Source organism: Polyodon spathula, chromosome 11 (genome assembly GCF_017654505.1).
Source record: "Polyodon spathula isolate WHYD16114869_AA chromosome 11, ASM1765450v1, whole genome shotgun sequence".
In the NCBI taxonomy this organism is placed as follows: domain Eukaryota; kingdom Metazoa; phylum Chordata; class Actinopteri; order Acipenseriformes; family Polyodontidae; genus Polyodon; species Polyodon spathula.
This window is the reverse complement of record NC_054544.1, coordinates 40468437-40488807: the sequence shown is the minus strand read 5'-3', so window position 1 is coordinate 40488807 and position 20371 is coordinate 40468437. Positions and strand designations below refer to the sequence as shown.

At 37.1% G+C, this 20371-nt stretch overlaps 1 protein-coding gene across 1 annotated transcript in view; it reads right to left on the bottom strand.

The window, feature by feature from the left end:
• Nucleotides 1–8820: 8820 nt before the first annotated feature.
• The window catches only part of LOC121323554 (ephrin type-A receptor 3-like), a 113656-nt gene continuing 102105 nt past the window's right edge, over nt 8821–20371 (bottom strand). The window contains exons 13-17 of the mRNA XM_041264673.1: nt 18148–18357; nt 16598–16747; nt 14853–15046; nt 13596–13733; nt 8821–12089 (exon numbers count right to left, since the gene is read on the bottom strand). Of these exons, the coding sequence (XP_041120607.1) occupies nt 11990–12089; nt 13596–13733; nt 14853–15046; nt 16598–16747; nt 18148–18357 (792 nt within the window). The 3' untranslated portion in view covers nt 8821–11989. The remainder of the gene's footprint in view (nt 12090–13595; nt 13734–14852; nt 15047–16597; nt 16748–18147; nt 18358–20371) is intronic.

The window sequence follows — 20371 nt, the reverse complement described above, 5'->3', positions numbered from 1 at the left end:
CAAAACAGTACTGTATCCACTGTGAACAAATCGCTATCAGTGCCAAGAGGATGTTATTTTAAGCAAAGTTCCTGTTCCTTTAGCCGGAGTATTTACAATGGGTAAAATCAGTTTACGTATGTCAGGTAGCGAGATACATACCTTTTCTTGTTTGTTACTGTTACTGTTTGTTTCAGATTTAGGTATACTGGATTTACACATTGAAGTCTTTTCTTTTTTTGTGAACAATTATTTTTTACTTATTTTCCTTTCTTTTCTCCACCCCTTGGGAAGAGGGAAATGGGGGAGACAAAACAGATAAAAAAAATTATCACAACAATACAGAAATACAACATAATATCAAGCAAAAACAAGAATATTACAACGATACAATAAACTATTAAAACTAAAATATCAAAGAAATAATGTACCTTAATTAATTGAATTAAAGATATCCTAGGGGATATGACATACTATGCGCTTGATCTTATGTATCCCATGCTGCCATCGTGTTAGCAGTGGCTAAGTGTAGCAGAGTCGTAGATCTATCCAAAAGAATGAAAAATTAAAAGAGTATAACACAGGGGCGTTGTCTGAGAGTAATATATTTTGGATCCCTGTGAACTTCACAAACCACAAAATATTACAGGATACTTATTATATTACCTTGTAATGTTTATTTTAAAAACGAGCAATTTCACTTGAAACCAAATGAGCTTCCTGCACACATGCAATATCAACCGTTTTTCTTAAGAAATAATCTAAGCACTATGCTCTCTTTACAGGATAATTTGCCTCTCGCCTGGGTTCTTCATACACTTTCCAGTCAGTGTAGATTGAGGTGAAGCAATGGGTCCCTTGTGTGAAGTCGCCATCCAAAAAAGTAATTAACCCTTTGCGGTTCTTTTAATCAGTGCTTGTCACACGCGTTATGTCCAGTTTATTTTCATACGCGCTGTTTATTTTACATGCACTGTTTAAATTTATTTTTTTCTGAGTAAAACAGGTTTAAAAACCAAGTAATTGCAAAAGTATACCGAGTAATGCATCTCTAGCCAAGCCGCACCCCTTGTTCGCTGTATTTTTCACATACTTCTTTTGACGTGCATATTGAAAAATCCTCGTTTTATCAACAAACTCCTCAATAATGCAATCCAAGTCATTATTTTAATACTATAACATCACAAAAACCTCTGCAAATGTCTGTGATATTCGTTGAGCACTGGCTGCAGAAGCAGCTGTCTCCTTTGTTTATGTCCGTGTTATCTCTGTGGTGCATGGGGCCCATTTTTTTTTTGGCTTCACTCAGCTCCTATCAGTCTCACTCTGCCATTGAAAGGTTTTCTCAGCTTTTTCTGGAGGAGAAAAAATGACTAAAGACCTGTGCTTTACGTCTTTTTGAAAGGAAAGGGAAAATTGTAATGTCGGACCTCGTCCGACATAGGACCGCAAAGGGTTAACCAATTTTTATATAAAAAATAATCAGAAATTAATATAAAGAGCACAAGTTGTTAGGAAAGAGATCGAACAATTATTGGTGTTAGATCTCCTTCCCGACCTGTGAGGGCACTATGTAAAAGGAACGGAGTACCCTTAACTAAATGGCATGACAATTTATTCCTTAGGGTAGGTGGAAGTCAGTCATTTAGGAAGGGGGCAGAGCTACAGAACCCAAGTTCAATGACTTGGACAGGAGACGGCATGGCATCCGAAGATTGGAGGAGCGGATGCGCTCGTTAACCTAGGGGTCATGAGCGAGGGTATAAATAGGGGACATAGTGAAAGTGATCTTTTCCTTTGTACATGGTTAGCAACAACCCAGAAGGAGTTATTTGTGAAAGAAACCATGAGTGTTAGTTTTATCTTGTAATGCTGTTTGTTTGTATTGTCTGTTTCAAGATTACTAACACGATCCAGAGTTGTAGCTGCAAGACAGCATCAAACCCGGATATCACCACTCACTTCTCACTGAGGAACTGTCTTTGCACCACGAGCACATAATTCACGTACTGTCGGAACTGTGTTTTGTGTTTTGTGTGGGTGAGAAAAGACTGGATTTTTGGTTGTGGGTCAAACCTGTTGGATTTACAAACTGGGCCATTTTTATCATTATTATTGTTTACAGGTTTTGCCATAAGGCTCTGGACATTATAATCATTAATAAACACCATTGCACCTGTGAATCATTGTCCGTATAATTAATCCGCTCTGCACTGCACTCACCTGCACGTATTCACCACTTTGCCACAGTTGTTCAATTATAAATGAAATAGCGACGCAAGCAAGCAGCCATCCCAGCGTTAAAGTCGCGTGACCACCTGAAGTCCTTTCTTTTATTATTGTGTGACTATTCCTATGGTGAATCTTGAGGTTCAAACAGAAAGATAAGGAATTGGCATTATTTCTATATGTTTGTTTTAAATGATAACAGGAAGTCCAGAATATGGTTTAAAAGTGCAATTTTCAAACATTAGTATGGCTATAGCCAAATAACGTTTTTAGCAAGGATCTTTGGAAATGTCTTCATTTGTCCTGGTTTCCAGTATGTTTTTAAATAAACAGTGGTGTGTTGGCCTTTCTCTAAAGATTTAAGATTCATGGTCCAGATTTTCTATATATTGTTATAAAGAGCAAGCTAGCTTCACATAACGTATTGCTAATTTCTGGTATGTATGGGTGTTGTACAGTGCAGTTCATGTATATTTTATGGACCATGCTGCTCAGTACCCTCTGTCATGTGTTGCGAGCAATGTAGCCTTGTGCAAAAAAAAAACCTTTTTCAGTAAGCCATTCCTCCCTGGAGGCCGGCACGCTAATTGCCCTTTTTATTCACTTTGGCAAGCATTTGAGTGAGGCTCGGGTATCCCATAATGAAGGTGCAGCAGACATTAAAAGAAAACAGAAGCCCATCAGCTCTCAGATCAACTGTGACCTATTGAGTGTAGAACAATGGAGAACAAAGTCCCGTCCCGTCCCCATCTCCCACATCGTTGGGACGGGCTTTGTTTAATAGACTTATGTTTGTGTGTATATATATATGATTGGAGCAACTTGTACTGACTAAATGATTTGTATGACGGCCCTCACTTCAATGCATAACCACCCAATCTCTCTTTCTTTAGACGTCTGTCTTTAGCTCTCTCATTTTTACAGTGCTGCCAGAACCATAAGAAAATGACTTGCCAGAAAGAAGCACAAAAATGTCATTAGCTAAAAAAATTACTTTGTTGAAAATTTAAACCAACTTCTATTTACTATTGTGTTTTGTTTAGTTTTTTATGTAAGTATGCAACAAACTCATCAGGCATTAAAATAATATAGCTTTAAATCTGCCCTGCACCTTCACCTGCTAGTGACTCAATTTAAATCTGGGAATAAGTTTGGGGTCTGGATTTCACTGTAGTATTTGTGAGTCGTCTTTTTAGGTTATGAAGAAAGTAAAGCTACAGGGTATTCTGCACTTTTTCATGTACATGTACAATTAACAATATCCCTTTCCTTCTGACCCACTAAACACCACAGGATTTGTTTGAGAGAAGACTAATGAAATCTATAAATAATAAAAAAAAAATAAAATAAAAAATAAATAAAATAAATAAATAATAATAATAATAATAATAATAATAATAATAATAATAATAATAATAATAATAATAATAATGTGTTTTATTTTTTATGTTGGTGATGCAATATCATTCTGCAATGATTTCCCTGTAAGTATCTATTATCCCCATCAGATCATTCCCACGGTAATAGGATTTTACGTAGAAACAGTTCATAGTACATTTATTCTAATCATTATCAACATCACCATCATAGCCTATTTACTATCAATACAATAGAGATGAATTAGGCTATTCAGCTTCATAGCATGCCACTCAATGACTAACAGATCCTGTTAGAAAAGCAAAACAAAAAACAAATATGGCAGTTCCATAGACTTCAAGTCATGCATTGAAAACACTTGGTTGTAAAAGTTAAACGAAGCACTGGGTCAGTGACCAGTTTTCCTCCAAGGAGGTGAGCCCCTTCTCCAGGGACTGAAACATCACTTAGAGAAATCTGCACAACAGGCTCAGTCGGTTTCCACAACCTGCTAATTAGCTGTGGGAGAGAGGTGAAAGAAAGAAAGCATTGCTCTGATTATAGAAAAGGTGCTTGCATTTTGCTAAAAAAAAAACTAAAATATTTGATAGTTTAGGCATTAGAATATTATAATCGTACATTATTTATAAATAATATTTTCTCTGGATGTCTCTAGTGGAATGCAAAATGTGATTTCAATTTGGAAAATACAGAAGAGCTGGAAGCACATAATTTTGAACAAAAACGTTTCACTTTACATTGTCTCAGCCTGAGCCTGCTAGTTTGCTTGCATAACAGTTGATGATGTACAATACTGTATGTAACTGACAGAAGATGCTATAGTAACACACATGCCTTTTAACCCCAGATAGCCATGAAGTTCTGCTGGGTATTTATGGAGCCAAATATTGAAGAACTCTCTTACTGGGCACTTCCTTAGCAAATATATGTTTTTACCTTGCATTTTTAATTAGCAATACTGTTCCCTTATACTCAAACCCACAGAGAGAATATCTTATATCTTCTCAAAAGCAATTTAATGAAATAAAACTGAACGAAACTCAGTTACATGTATTAATTGACTGTAAGCTTGGCTTTACTCCTAAAAGACTGGTGTGGAGGGTGTAGTACTTATGGGAAGAGTAGTTCTATTTTAGATTATATTGGTCATGTATGATTTAAATCTTAAATTCTCAATCCCCAATTGACATGGGCAGTATATATGGCGCATGCAGAAAAATAAAACAAAATTTTTAATTTTTTCAACTAAATAAGTCTTCAAATAAGTCTTCAATGTACTGTATGTGGTGGTATCTTTATTTCAGTTAGGAAGTGGTAACTCAGCCTGTGGCTAAAACAGGTTGAAAAATGAGTAGGGGATATACAGTAGATGTATGTTGTCTGAGTGAACGTCTTGTGTGAAATGCAGTGAAACTGGTGTAGGTCTGGAGGTGAAGTTCTTGGTATTTTATTTGAGCTGAGAAAATTTGAGTTTTCATATTCCTCCAATGCATTGCATATTTCATTTGGTACAGTTTTTTTGTTTGTGTTTTTGTAAATAAAGTTTATTGAATATAACTTTGTGTTACATATGGCAGGTGAATGGCTATGTAGTGGCATGGGGACCCTCATGTCTGTGTGTTTACCTATGGGGAGCAACTCATTCAGTCACTGTGTTTTACCAGGATTGTAGCTTCTAATTATTTATATCTAAACCGCTGGCAACCACGTATGTGATCTGGGCTAGGGTTTTAATCTAGCATAAAGAACAGGAACTACTATGGGGGATTTTAATAGACGTATAGACGGGTGTGTCAGGGAGAGGGTTCCTGGAGTGGGACGTCCCTGATAGTGGCAGTAGCGCTTGTCTTGGTCAACTTTCATTTCTGGAGTTTTTGTGTATTCTTGCTGATGCACTCTACCATTGTTGGTATTGTCACATGCTCCAGAAGGCATAAGTACAAGCTGTCTCAATGGAATGTGATATAACCAGAGCAACTTCATACTTTCAGATTAGTTAGATGTGATTGCAAAACACATATGTTAAAATGAAGTTGGGCTGGGTGTATCTGAACTTGAAATATCACAAGTATTTATTTATTTATTTTATGAAAGAAATGTATTTGGTAGAACAGAATATCTTAAAATTGTATTTGTTTCTAAAATGTATTTGAGAAGGCTTGTGTTATTGGTTATGTTTAGTCAGATGTATTTCTGCTAAAATGATGTTCTTATTTTTGTGTAAGGCAAAACAAGGCTATACATTCCCTTTGATTTATTTTTAAACACAATGGGGATTTCAGTGATTTTTGTATTGACATATTCTGGGCGATTTATATATATATATATATATATATATATATATATAATAGATATATATATATATACTATATTATCATTATATATATCTCTATTATATATACAGCTCTGGAAAAAATTAAGAGACCACTGCAAAATTATCAGTTTCTCTGGTTTTACTATTTATAGGTATGTGTTTGGGTAAAATGAACATTTTTGTTTTATTCTATAAACTACTGACAACATTTCTCCCAAATTCCAAATAAAAATATTGTCATTTAGAGCATTTATTTGCAGAAAATGACAACTGGTCAAAATAACAAAAAAGATGCAGTGTTGTCAGACCTCGAATAATGCAAAGAAAATAAGTTCAGATTCATTTTTAAACAACACAATACTAATGCTTTAACTTAGGAAGAGTTCAGAGATCAATATTTGGTGGAATAACCCTGATTTTCAAGCACAGCTTTCATGCGTCTTGGCATGCTCTCCACCAGTCTTTCACACTGATGTTGGGTGACTTTATGCCACTCCTGGCGCAAAAATTCAAGCAGCTCGGCTTTGTTTGATGGCTTGTGACCATCCATCTTCCTCTTGATCACGTTCCAGAGGTTTTCAATGGGGTTCAGATCTGGAGATTGGGCTGGCCATGACAGGATCTTGATCTATTGGTCCTCCATCCACACCTTGACTAACCTGGCTGTGTGGCATGGAGCATTGTCCTGCTGGAAAAACCAATCCTCAGAGTTGGGGAACATTGTCAGAGCAGAAGGAAGCAAGTTTTCTTCCAGGACAACCTTGTACTTGGCTTGATTCATGCCAAAGCTGCCCGATTCCAGCCTTGCTGAAGCACCGCCAGATCATCACTGATCCTCCACCACATTTCACAGTGGGTGCGAGACATTGTGGCTTGTAGGCCTCTCCAGGTCTCCGTCTAACCATTAGACGACCAAGTGTTGGGCAAAGCTGAAAATTGGACTCATCTGGGGGTGCTTCAGCAAGGCTAGAATCGGGCAGATTTGTGAAGGGCGCATGAATCAAGCCAAGTACAAGGTTGTCCTGGAAGAAAACTTGCTTCCTTCTGCTCTAAATATGCTGGTGGCAAGAAAAAACACAACATACTGAAATAAGGAGTGACACACAAAGCCTCCAGGTGAGAAATAAAAAATATTAGCATATTTATTAGTGCAACATGAAGTTCAAAATGAACACACCTTTAGCTAGCATGTATGAGCCAGCCATGGGTGAACACATGTCCACAGGGTACAACAGAACAGAGAGCCATACCCCCAAAATAATGAGCATGAAACCTTTACAATAGTGGCAGAAAAAAGCCTGGGGTTTCATTTTGTCTACATTATCAACTTGACAGTTTTTCAGCAAGCTTTAATAACCAAAATAAAAAAAATAAATCAGCACAGACATGACGGGGTAACCTGCAATCTACCGGTAATGCTAATTCTATTCTTTGCACTTTTTTTTTTTCCAACTATGGCACTGAAAGTAGTCTTTGTTGCTCTGTCTTGGAAGGTCAGCTAGCCATACAATTATGATCGAGTGGTCCGTAAATAAAGTATGTACCCCTTTTCTATATCTTAAATACAATTCTAATCTCTTGTAAGTTATAAATAACATGTATAACATTGATGCTTCATCCTCTGATGAGACCGTTTTCAGATTTGTAATTTACCAACTACAAATCTGCCAAACAAAACATTGTATCTAAGTTGTCCAGGTGTTATATCTAAAGCTAAGCCCACACTTACCCCCTTTCGAAGCGCAGCGTGTTGTTAAGGGGTGTATTTCAGAAGAATGGAGCGGGATTCCACTTTCAAACAACTTGTACAGTAAGTGTCCTATTCCAGAGTATGCTGTTTCATCTGCCAGGTATCAGGTTTCAGTGGTTAACAAAAACTTGGTTGTTGAACTTTTCACGCAATAGAGTTGCTTTGGTGTTGAATCAGCTTATGTTGTTGTTGTTGTTTTTTTAATCAACAGCACTTTTTTTCTGGCTAGGGACATGCTCTACTCATGTGTTCCCATCTCTCCAAGGTTGAAAGAAAGGGGTTGGGCTTTACGGAAGAGTGGCCAGAAAAAAGCCATTGCTTAAAGAAAAAAATTAGCAAATACGTTTGGTGTTCGCCAAAAGGCATGTGGGAGACTCCCCAAACATATGGAAGAAGGTACTCTGGTCAGATGAGACTAAAATTGAGCTTTTTCGCCATCAGGGAAAACGCTATGTCTGGCGCAAACCCAACACCTCTCATCACCCTGAGAACACCATCCCCACAGTGAAGCATGGTGGTGGCAGCATCATGCTGTGGGGATGTTTTTCATCGGCAGGGACTGGGAAACTGGTCAGAATTGAAGGAATGATGGATGGCGCTAAATACAGGGAAATTCTTGAGGGAAACCTGTTTCAGTCTTCCAGAGATTTGAGACTGGGACGGAGGTTCACCTTCCAGCAGGACAATGACCCTAAGCATACTGCTAAAGCAACACTCGAGTGGTTTAAAGGGAAACATTTAGATGTCTTGAAATGGCCTAGTCAAAGCCCAGACCTCAGTCCAATTGAGAATCTGTGGTATGACTTAAAGATTGCTGTACACCAACAGAACCCATCCAACTTGAAGGAGCTGGAGCAGTTTTGCCTTGAAGAATGGGCACAAATCCCAGTGGCTAGATGTGCCAAGCTTATAGATACATACCCCAAGAGACTTGCAGCTGTAATTGCTGCAAAAGGTGGTTCTACAAAGTATTGACTTTGGGGGGGTGAATACTTATGCACGCTCAAGTTTTCTGTTTTTTGTCTTATTTCTTCTTTGTTTCACAATAAAAAATATTTTGCATCTTCAAAGTGGTAGGCATGTTGTGTAAATCAAATGATACAAACCCCCCAAAAATCTATTTTAATTCCAGGTTGTAAGGCAACAAAATAGGAAAAATGCCAAGGGGGATCAATACTTTCGCAAGCCACTGTACAAGTTTACAGCTGGTGATTGGTTTAGAAAAAAAAAATCGAATGCATAAAACAAAGCTGAAAGCTTCAACATTATCAGCATAATTTCCAGGACTGCATACATTTATAGTGGCTGACGGTAGCAGACCTTGACTCGGCTCAGTTGGAACCTACAGTAGATTGTTTTATGCACATAGGCATTTCTCACAATTATTAGACCCTTGGCCTTTACAGCAGCTGGTAAATTTGTTATGAGCCTGCTTTTTATTTAGGGAAATCTGCATCCATTCCACAGATTGCTCAATTGCCCACAAATAAGCCAGATGAATATAATGTTTCACAGCCACACACAGATAGTCTTCATCAAATTTATTGAAGCACAACTGAGCTTTAATGTAATGGTAATCCTTGTAATTGTTTCTGAAATATTTTACAAGATACACAAGATAGGAAGTGACAGTGGCTCCTTTTGGAGTCTACATGTATCTAAAAATGTGATTATTTTATCTGACAAGTTTATTCTTCTGCATTCAGATTTCCCAACAAATGCAACTGGCTTTTTATTTATTTATTGTAATTCTGTTTGCTTGCATAAACAGTAAAAGACCAAAGTATTCATAGAAGATTGTTTTCATAAACACTTACATTTTGATACTGCACAATATTTTCTACAAGGATCAAATATGTACATTTTTTTAAAAGTAATTCTAACAATTTGTCAACCAAAAGCGGTTATATTCGAAATATTCCAGATTGAAGATTTGGGGTCATTGGGGGGACCAGCTGAGCAGTGACAACTGCTTGGTATTAATCATGTTTTTGCAGCCTTGTATAGTATAACATATAGTTTATTCTCCTCTGTAAAGTCAGTGAAAGCTGTCTTCCAAAATGGCTTCCTAAATCAACATGCCTCATCAACACTTTCATAATAAATATGTCTTTCTGTGTCCTTTTTTTTTACTGGAAATCTGTTTTTCTACATAAAAGTTAATAATTATACACATTCTATGGTTTTAAATCAACAACACTGTACATGTTTTTTGGGTTTTTTTACAATATGGTACATTTTTCTTTCAGTCTGTTAATATCTATATGCTGTTATAGTAAAAAAGAAGACAGCATTCATTTTGTTTCTTAGTTCAAATCTATAGAATAACCTAGAAAAACAGGGAGCTACAGTACCTTGTGTGTTTACATTTAAGAGACAAAACTTGAACACTTATACATGTAAGTACAGCGTCAAGCTTAATTTTCCCAGTTTCAAAAACCTGACATCACTTCCATTTAATTCATGTATTGAATTCTCCAGCCTCATTTCACTGCATGCTTAAAAAGGCAGTGTAGTGGTAAGGCTTTATATCCATTAGTGGATAAGGACTACAGTTAGATCCGCCACAAGACCATGATCACATATGGATTTGACTATTAGGTTTTAGTTGAAAAGGTGATTAATAGCAACCAAAACTGGATCTACGAGATGTCTGTGTTGTTGCAGTGGAGCCTCTCGCCTTTATTTAATTTCCTTTGTGGTCTGACGATTTATTTACATTATTAGATTTTTTTTAAAGGAAACTTTTGAAGCTCATTGAGCAGAAATTCTTGTTAGCAAGGAAGTCCCTGCCCCCATGCTAAGATGCTCCTTAAGGGAATGCATTCAGGGCATGAGAGTGAAAAGCACTACCAGTACGTTTCCTTAAGTGCTGTAAGTCCAATAATAGGCCATGTTGCATCAGCACACCATGTTGACACGGTGGCAGGTGCAGCCATTCCTGGTTCATCTCTTAACTAATGAGCCCCCATCCAACATTCCCAGTTTCTCTATAGTGATGACACTGAAATTAGCAACACAACCATGTTACAGGTCATTCCTTTTATCATTAGTCTTGCAATCAGAGTTTTATAATTTCGTACAGCTAAACTTCTTTTGACAATAAGAGATCCAACCATGAATAAACTAAGTATAAAACTGCAATTGCTAATGCTTCTATAAGGAAGAAACTTCAGCTGAGAGCTCTGTGATGTATATTCTGTCAGCTCTTCAGAGTAATGCACCTGTAAACTATGGCCATTTCTATATTTTACAGATATCTAAGGAAGGTGAACTGCCCTGTTTTTTTTATTTTTTATTTTATTATTATTTTATTTTGTATTACTATTATAGTTATGGTTATGATTCCTGAACTGAACATGTGGAAACCATACCGGTTCTTGGTAAGAAGATGTTTCAGAGTCTCAGGATCATGTGATATTGGTAGGTGTTTTATTTTATGTACATTTCCTTTAATTCATATTAGTTGATAAACTGTTATGCAGTGAAGACGTAATTGAGGTGGTGTGGCTGGTAATATGAAAGCACTGCAATATAGAGAACAAGGCACACAACTTCAATTAAAAAAAAAAAAAACAAACAACTCATTATTGTAAAATCCAGCTTAAAAGATACATACTACTGTTTCGGTTTTTCTTATTCACATTTCATTAGTTTAGAGTACATAGAATCTCCTAATTCTTGTATTTTCATGTTACCAGGTAGCAATGCTTAACAAGGACTTCTGAGAATGTCCCTCTCCAGACGTTCTATAAACTAGATACAAAAACAACTACCAATGGCTCTCTCCATTCGTGTTGCTATAAACACCTTTCATTTGTAATATCAGGGTGTATCTTTCGATTCACAGCAGTGTCCAAGCAGGAAATGATTTAAACAACACAGGTTATCAAGGTCAGAACCATGAATCCTTCTCTGGGAGCAGATTTGCACTTCTCCAATATGCAGAACCGGGGCCTTCTGGTGCAATCAGGTTATGAAACCAGGTCCAAGTTAGGATAAATAGCTACACTTGTGTGCAACCTTGAATACAGGATAGGGATCTCCTGGACTCTTTTAGCTTGATTCAAAATTAAAAAGAAATTAAAGGCAATTTGTTGCGCATTCTACAATACACCAATTTCCATAATGGTGAGTACTTTCCTCTGAAGTCTTCAGAGAGACCTACTATAGATCAGCCTTTTACTCCTTTTATTACTGGGGCTTTAAGTGCATGGAAGCCAGAGTGCTGAAGACGAGTTATATCCAGAACAGTTTGATTGGTGAAGCTGTTAATTAGGAATAACAAGCATCTTGTTGAGTTCATTTAGTGTTTGTTATTTGAGGACCATATCGCTAGGTTATACTTGAAGATGTGTCCCTTGTGTCTGGAGGCTCTCTATACTGGAGAGGATCTTCTTCTGATGGCCGGCTAATGTAATTCCCAGTTTACCCAGCTCACTGCAAATAAACATTAAAAAACACTTGTTAGACATTTAATGTTCGCAAAAAGAAAACTCTGAAAAAGTTATGAGACTGATGTCCATTGCTGTTTATTTATGTATTTAAATTATTATGATGTTGTCCTTCCAATTAATATAGCATTGGAATCAGACTATAGACAACATGTAGTATGATGTTCACCTGATTCCAATAAAGAATTACTTTGAGACCAAACATTTTGTTTTGTGAACATGACCATGAATGTTATGCTTCCACAATGTCTCGGTATCAAAACGCATAACCATCAATATACTGGGAACTTCTCTGTCACCACACAAAAATAACGTATCTTCTGCAAATGCTTTGAGGTGTTTACATATTTATGATTCATTAATTTTGATAGATTTTAGATAATAGACTTTTTAGCATGAGTACTCATGGCACTTTTTCCCCCTTTTCTCCAGAATTGGTTCCTTCATATTTTCCCTTGCGTAGTCGTAGCTCCTGCTGTTAAGGACAGAAGATTCTGCTGTCCATTCAGCTGTATGGCCTGGCTTAAGCAGTGTGAAATTCCAGTCCCTACATGCCAGTGTAATTGAGGTATGGACACTTGCCAGATTCCACACTGCTGGGACACATAACTCACGGTGCACTAAAGCAAAGTACTTGAGTGCATTGTGGCCCCAGCCCATTGCCAGATAATTCCCCTTCATACTTGGCATAAAGAATGGCATAAAAATGAGCTACAAATTATTCCCAGTTAGAGGTGCCAAACACAAAGGCGACAAAAAAAACCCAAAACTTACACACAAGATTCATGACACTGTGCATATAAAGTTACAGTTACAATTGGCTATCTTGTTGAACATCTTCTCTGTGATCACTTTCAAAGTCCTTAATGTTCAGTCTCGGTGTCATATCTGATCTGTCAAATTTCCAAGGATTCTTTGAGTTTCAAGGCCCCTGCTGTGATATAACCCAGGCACTTAACCCGATGCTGTTTACGGTCGACTCTGCATACAAGCAAGCCAATATTTTGTTGAAACTGAAAAGTGGTACAGCTACATTTTATCAGTTGTCAGCATTCACCAATGGTAAACAGTTCAGAGTACCACTGGCTCAACAACAAGTGCAGACTGAAATACTGCCTACGTAAGATAAATGTAGTTGAATGTGGTTTTGTATGTGATTTTTAAGGACACTGGTCATATATACTTTTAAGATAATTTAGTTTTAACCTCACTTTCCACCAAAAACACAAACAAATATTACATATTGATTTGTAATGGGCTTGGTTTTAATATTTTACATTGTATTGTTAAGGAGATTATGCAGATCTGCAGTTCAGGGGGTTAGCAGAGTTGGAGGAACAGGGAGTGAAATCCCTACCCTATTTGTTCTGGTATTGCAAGTGAGAAATTAAGTGTCCTCAAGCTTGCTATATAATCTGTCATTATGTAACAAAACAAGCATAGCAAAATAATAAATATGGGTCTGTTCTATCAAGGTTGAGTTCTTTCCTACCTGGTGCTTATGTACAGCACTGACTCCAGCAAGATGTAGCCCGCTGAGGAAAAGTTGTCCTTGTATTGGCCCATCTTGATGGCGTCCAGCCATTCTTCAACAGTGTTGACAGTAAAGTCTGGTGTCATAGGGTCTTGCCTGAGAAGAGGAGATCACAAGAATGATCGTTGTTGGTGGCTGAGCAACTACAAGAATGGGATTGTGATAACCTGGACCTACTGAATTATCTATCAACCAGAACAGATGACCTCTACAGATCCAAAGATTCAATAGAACCTCTGCTGACACCCAGTGTATTCAGCGTTCACTTCAGCCCTCTGACTGGATGAGACTCAATGCAAGGAGCTTCCAGGCACATAGAATAGACAGAATCTATCACGTCAGCCCACCTTCATCCAATAGTATACTGTATCTGCTTACATTCCAGTAACAACTTAAGCAGATAGGATACAAAGATGACAATGGCGACAACAGAAATATTTCTGTGATCAATTTTACAATTCAAACCATGTCAATTTGAGACGCTGGAAAGTTTATGGACAAAGGACAAGTGTTTTTTTCTCATGTGATAGTCTGTATACCTACTGTAAGCCTAATTCCATCTATGGTACCTGAAGATGGGAAGAATAAAAATGTTTTATAAAGCCTTTAGTTCATATCCTCCACACCAGTGTCAGTTGTGATATAGACTGTTCACAAAGAACCAAATTAAGATAAACTGGATTCAATTCACAAAACATGGATGTGAAGACTTAAAGAAGACTTAGTCTGTTTTAGCCAGTCCACCATAACACCCTATTCTTTGTATCTAAGAGCTTCAGTGGTTCATAGTGAAATCTCAGGAGTCTGAACAAGCTGCTTTTTCACAGTTCCCTTTAAGTGAATGTATCCATTTCATACAGGTTTTTCAATAGCTCGGAAGTACACTGTCCATAATGGTAGACAGTTTATTTGTATCTGTCCTACTTAAACTGACATCCCCTGTCGGATTTCATCATGACAGAAACTTTGCCCAGTGAGATTAGGTTAAAACATATTTGGTAAAGGGTTTCAGTTAACTGTAACCAACTCTCAGATCCTTTACTCCTGCCAAGATCCACTACTGCACAATAAGAAATGTAACCCAAAAACCTATACTTTAACTGTGGCAATACATTGCTGAATAGATATTCACATCTGGTTCAGATTGGAACTGACGGATGTTCTAAGGAAAAATATTTATGCACCAAGTTTCTAATTGGTCCTGCAGTCTCTTACCACACTGAACTGTTGGCTAATTGCTTCAGGCTGCTGGGGGTTCGGATCAGCTTGTCGAGGGTGTTGACAATCTGCCCAAACTTGGGCCTGTCGCTGCGCCCCTTCTCCCAGCAGTCCAGCATGAGCTGGTGCAGCACGACTGGGCAGTCCATGGGTGCGGGCAAGCGGTAACCTTCGTCTATCGCTTTTATTACCTAAGGAGGCAGATTGAGGTAAGTGTATTTAATTAAATGCTTATCTGCAAGAATGTTTAAATCTACAAGGTAAATAAATGTGAAATTGTGTCAAATGCCAATTTAATATTCTATTATATCTGCAGTTCAAAAACAATATGGGATTGATTGATTTTTTTAAAATTATTATTATTTGTAATAGGTGTGTAATGTTTTCATTTATTTAAATTTATATGTAATATGTATAGCAGGTAAATATTATTTTTTTCCCAAAATGTTTTATCTGGGACAAAACAAGTGTGTCTGCACAAACCACATGCCTGTATGATTACAAATGCTTTTCATTTCCTGCATCTGACAAATTATTAAACGGTGATAACAAAAGAAAAATTAAAAAGTTCATATTTTTTGCCTAGAGGGGTTTCAATTATTCCAAATTTTTTAAACAAGTTTGTGCAGAATGCATAATCCCCAATGATGCATTGCCCTTGGTTTGTGCAGTGTGTGCTGGTGTAAAATATTGTATATCACCCATCTAACGGGTCACTGGTAGAACATTTAACTTATTAAGGATGCTGCACAGAGCTTTGAACAAATGTTCTGGTTATATAAATCCCAAAATACTTGCTGCATTTGACACACCTATCCCTGAACATTTTTACAGACATTTTTAGCTACTATAAATATCATTTTTTCCAGACCTAAGCATACAACATTAGTTTAAAATTATTTTACAACATATGGAAAAACTGCAAGGGGATTTGCCAAGTTGACTCACAAAGGGTCTAAGTTCCAAACATGTAATCTTTTACTTTTGGTTTTTAATTGCATGTTTACTATTTTACTTGAGTCCCCTATGTGTTCTATTCGATCATACCTTGGCAAAAACATGCATTCTGATATACTGAGACAGTATGTGCAAAAATTGGGCTGAAGTATAGCTCAGTGAATTGATAATACCCTGGTGGAAAACTACATATTTCAAAAGAAAAAAAATCATAGTGATACCTGATGCAAATCATAGTGATACTGTACCTGATTCATACAATGTGAATACAAAAGTGTGCAGACAGTATGTCTGTATAACTGTATGAGACAGCTGTGGAAAAGCAGTGTGTTTCTAATTTGCACGCATAGTGCAGGTGTTTGTTTTTTCAGTTTAGTTTAATATATTTATTTAGTGGTTTCCCACCAGGGAAATTATACTGATCACGCAGTGCCAACTCTGTCCTCCAGTCTCTTCTGAACAGGGACCCCTCCACACATTAATGGTGAGTTATTTGTCAAAATCTAATATGGGGAACCTTCTGTGGTTGTGCAGGAAACACATATTAGAATATCAAGAAATAAAAAAAAAAAATGGAGACTCATTGTAAGTGCCCTGTGGCACCATACTTTAATAAAGAGGCAAACCCCGCCAGCAAGATTTTACTGATGAGCAAAGGGCATTTGATAGTAAAGTGCAGAAGGCAATTCAAACTCAGGATTGTGTTCATTTATTTATTTCCACTTGTAATGGACAAGTTTGGGAATTTCCAATTTTCTTGTTCCAGAAAGGACATTGGTACTCACATCTTGATTGGACATTTCCCAGTACGGTCGTTCTCCATATGATATCACCTCCCACATGACGATGCCATAACTCCAGACGTCACTGGCTGAAGTAAACTTGCGGTAGGCAATCGCCTCTGGTGAAGTCCATCTGATGGGTATTTTCCCACCCTAAAAAGTACAAGACGAAGCTTAATGTCTATATAGTTGACTAAAGGGAAATACTTTTTCTCCTACTGTGTCTTCACTGGTAAAAAACAGCCAAACCTGATTCCTCCATTGACAAAAGAGGGTCAAGGTGTGTACACTAAACCCTTTATAAAGTAATCAAATGTGATCACCAAGCCACCTTGGATATTTACAGCCTACATTTGTCAGTTTAGGTTTTCAACCTTAGAGGCTTATGATCAGCTTTTCCAATGAAAGCTCATACTTTATTCCAGCCAAGATTGGCTTTTACACTAAAATATGGATCTTCCCTTTAAATGCTTTAATTCTGATGATGTTTCTTTTAAGCAAAAAGTTATGATGTCACAGAGACACAATAGATTTGTTTTGGTTAATGAGCCAGAGGAAAGCCTTACAAATGCCATGTGTTAGGTTTAATTGGGGTCGTCTAGACCTGAACAGGGCAATGTCTCTTCAGTATTAAAAAGCCCCTAGAGCAGCTCACAAAAATGGCATACAATATGTATTTCTTGAATAAAACCTGATTAACTTTCCAGCTTGTGGGCTTTTTTTTGTTTCACAGATTTTAATGAGGGGCCATGTAGCTTAATCTGTTACAACACTGGGCCATTCGTCTCATAACAACCCAGGATCTACTGAAACTAAAAGTAATTTCAAACTGATGGATGCTATGGAACAGAAGGTGGTGTTTTAGCTAAGTCACACGTGAACTGGCTTTCAAATCAATTTCAGTAAAAGCAAATCCACCTTTTATACTGAACATTTCAGAGCTTCTCAGAAAGCAATGTAGTCAGTTGGGAAACAATAATAATAAGTACATCTCAAGGTACATCACATTTATTTTAATTAAATGATATTAGTCAAGTGTGAAAATGAAAAACTGAGCCCCAAACGCATGGCAATCACTGACGAGCAACAGCATTAGTTTCAGTGAGAACTGAATCTTAAAACAAGGGGTTGACATGATATTGGGTGATGTTGAAATGTAAGTATCGCAAATGTGAGAACAATAATCTGAGGGGCAGAAACAGAAAGCTCTTGAAAGGAAGGTGATATGCCTGGTCTGTTTCAGTTTGAGGCTGATTTATAATATAAAATATTTCCATCATTCACAGGACAGCCAATCAATCAATCAATTGTGACACTGCTGTTGTAAAATGTCTTGTTTTTAGTGCCTTATAGGGTCAATCCTGCAAAACACTAGGCATATTTAGAAAGTGGAGGTAAACGGCCCACTTTGAAATGCTCAGTTCAAATGCCGCCTCTCCACTTTAACCCAGGAGATTGATCATAGTACTGCACTCATACAGTAGTGTCTTTACTGAAGGAGACAAAAGTTCATTTTGCTTCATTTACCTTGCTTACTCATTAGCATAACCTACCCTTGTAGTATAGGCAGCCTCTGGGTCATCCTCCAGCACTCTGGATAGGCCAAAATCAGACACCTTACACACAAGGTTACTGTTAACAAGAATATTCCTGGCTGCAAGGTCTCTGTGAACATAGTTCATGTCAGACAGGTACTTCATTCCAGAGGCAATGCCTCTCAGCATTCCAACCAGCTGAATCATTGTGAACTGTCCATCATGCTTCTGCACAAGAGAAGAATAGGGAAAAACAAGCTTTAAATCTCCCACTACTAGCTTGCCACAGTAATTGTTATTTCAGCTCTGGCAGTGTTCATAAAATATAGATCTAAAGCACAACAGGTAAATGCAGATCACATCTGTGAGCTGAATAAAAAAACTGATTCTGAGAATAAACGTCTATTCCCTCATTAGAAAAGCTCTTACTAACTGTGTGTGTGTGTGTGTGTGTGTGTGTGTGTGTATGTATGTGTGTTGAACTCAAATGCACTATAAGAACAAATCGTGTATACAGTACTGACAACAACTGACAGCTATGAAATAACAAACAAGGTAGTTTCCATTGGTTGAGATTTTAGTTGAAAATGGTTTAACAGTTATAAATTTAATCTGCTTACATTTTATTTAGTTCCTATGACCAGCATACAGTTGTATTTACTGACAAAAATGTGCATGTACTGTATGTATTGATCATACATGTATTTGGCAAATAGAATTGGTGACTTTCAACCACATTTGAATCATACTGAAATCTCAGTCCCTAAAGTCTCTGTATGGTTGCATACAGGGAGCTGTTTGTTTATTGTATTTTTTTATTGACAGTGTTTTGGAGCTGAAAATAGTAGCCTACAACAATTCACAAAATGAAGGCAGGTTGCCATTAGTCTATATGACCCAACATAGGGATTTACTGTACCAGGAATTATGTATCATTAAGTAATGGGCCCCATTATGCCAACCCGCTCTATAATCCCAGATAATTCCTCAACATGAAGGGTCTTACTGCTCTAACTCAATATCAATCTGTTGACAAGGAGCATTTGTACACTATTTTTATGGTGATGAGATCTTATGCAAATTGTTAAGGATTATGGACATGTTTTTTATCTGTTAGATTCAGAATATAAGGTGTACTGATTTATTTAGTATTACTATTAAAAAAAAAAAAAAAGCATATATGAAAACGTCAGTCTGGATTTCATGCTGCACATAGCACTGAGGCAGCCCTTGTTAGAGTAGGATATTATCTGTTGATAAGATCAGACTCAGGCTTTCCCTCAATTTTAGAAATCTTCTCCTAGGTCTATGTGCTATGAGTTAGTGCTTTTGATACTGTGGACCACTCAATTTTATTAAATCGTATTGAAAGCTCAGTGGGATTGTCAGGAGGTGTCCTATCTTGGTTCAGGTCTTATCTTTCTGATAGGTTTCAGTTTATCTCTGTTGGGGAGGAGAAATCGGTGTTGACTGCGGTGCTCCACAGGGTTCTATTTTAAGTTATTTTTTATTTTCATTATATATGTCACCTTTAGGTGGCATTATTTGCAGACATGGACTGAACTTCCATTGCTACGCTAATGAAGCTCGGTTATATTTGTCTTTAAGCCAGGAAATACTTCTGCTGGGGTGCTATTAACTGCTTGTCTTGCTGAGATCCAAGCGTTAGAGGTCACAGAACTTTTTAATGTTGAATTCTAATAAAACAGAGGTAATGTTAATTGTCTCTAAGAACTGACTACAAAATGTCAGTTTACTTGAGTTAGACTTTATCAGTCTCTCATCAGAACTGAAACTTGAATTTAGACATTTGGGAGTTATCTTTGACCCTGATCTATCATTCGAGACTCATATTAGGAAAGTTCTTAAAGTATCCTTTTCTTATTTGAAAAATATAGCGAAACTCAGACTTAATATTTCTGTACCTGATGCGAAAAGACTAATGCACGCATTTGTTTAATCTAGAATTGATTATTGTAATTCAGTTCTCTGGTATCCCAAAATGTGTGGTGTCTAGCTTATAGCTCATTCAGAAAAACACTGCTGACTAAAACCAGAAAAGATTAACATATTACTCCTGTTTTGGCACGTTTGCACTGGCTTCCTGAGCAGGGTAGAATAGGTAGATTGTAAGACTTTGATTTTAACTTATAAAACCCTAAATTGATTAGCACCCAGTTATTTACAGGAATTATTGACCATGTATACTCCTAACCACACTCTCAGATCACAGGATGTGGGG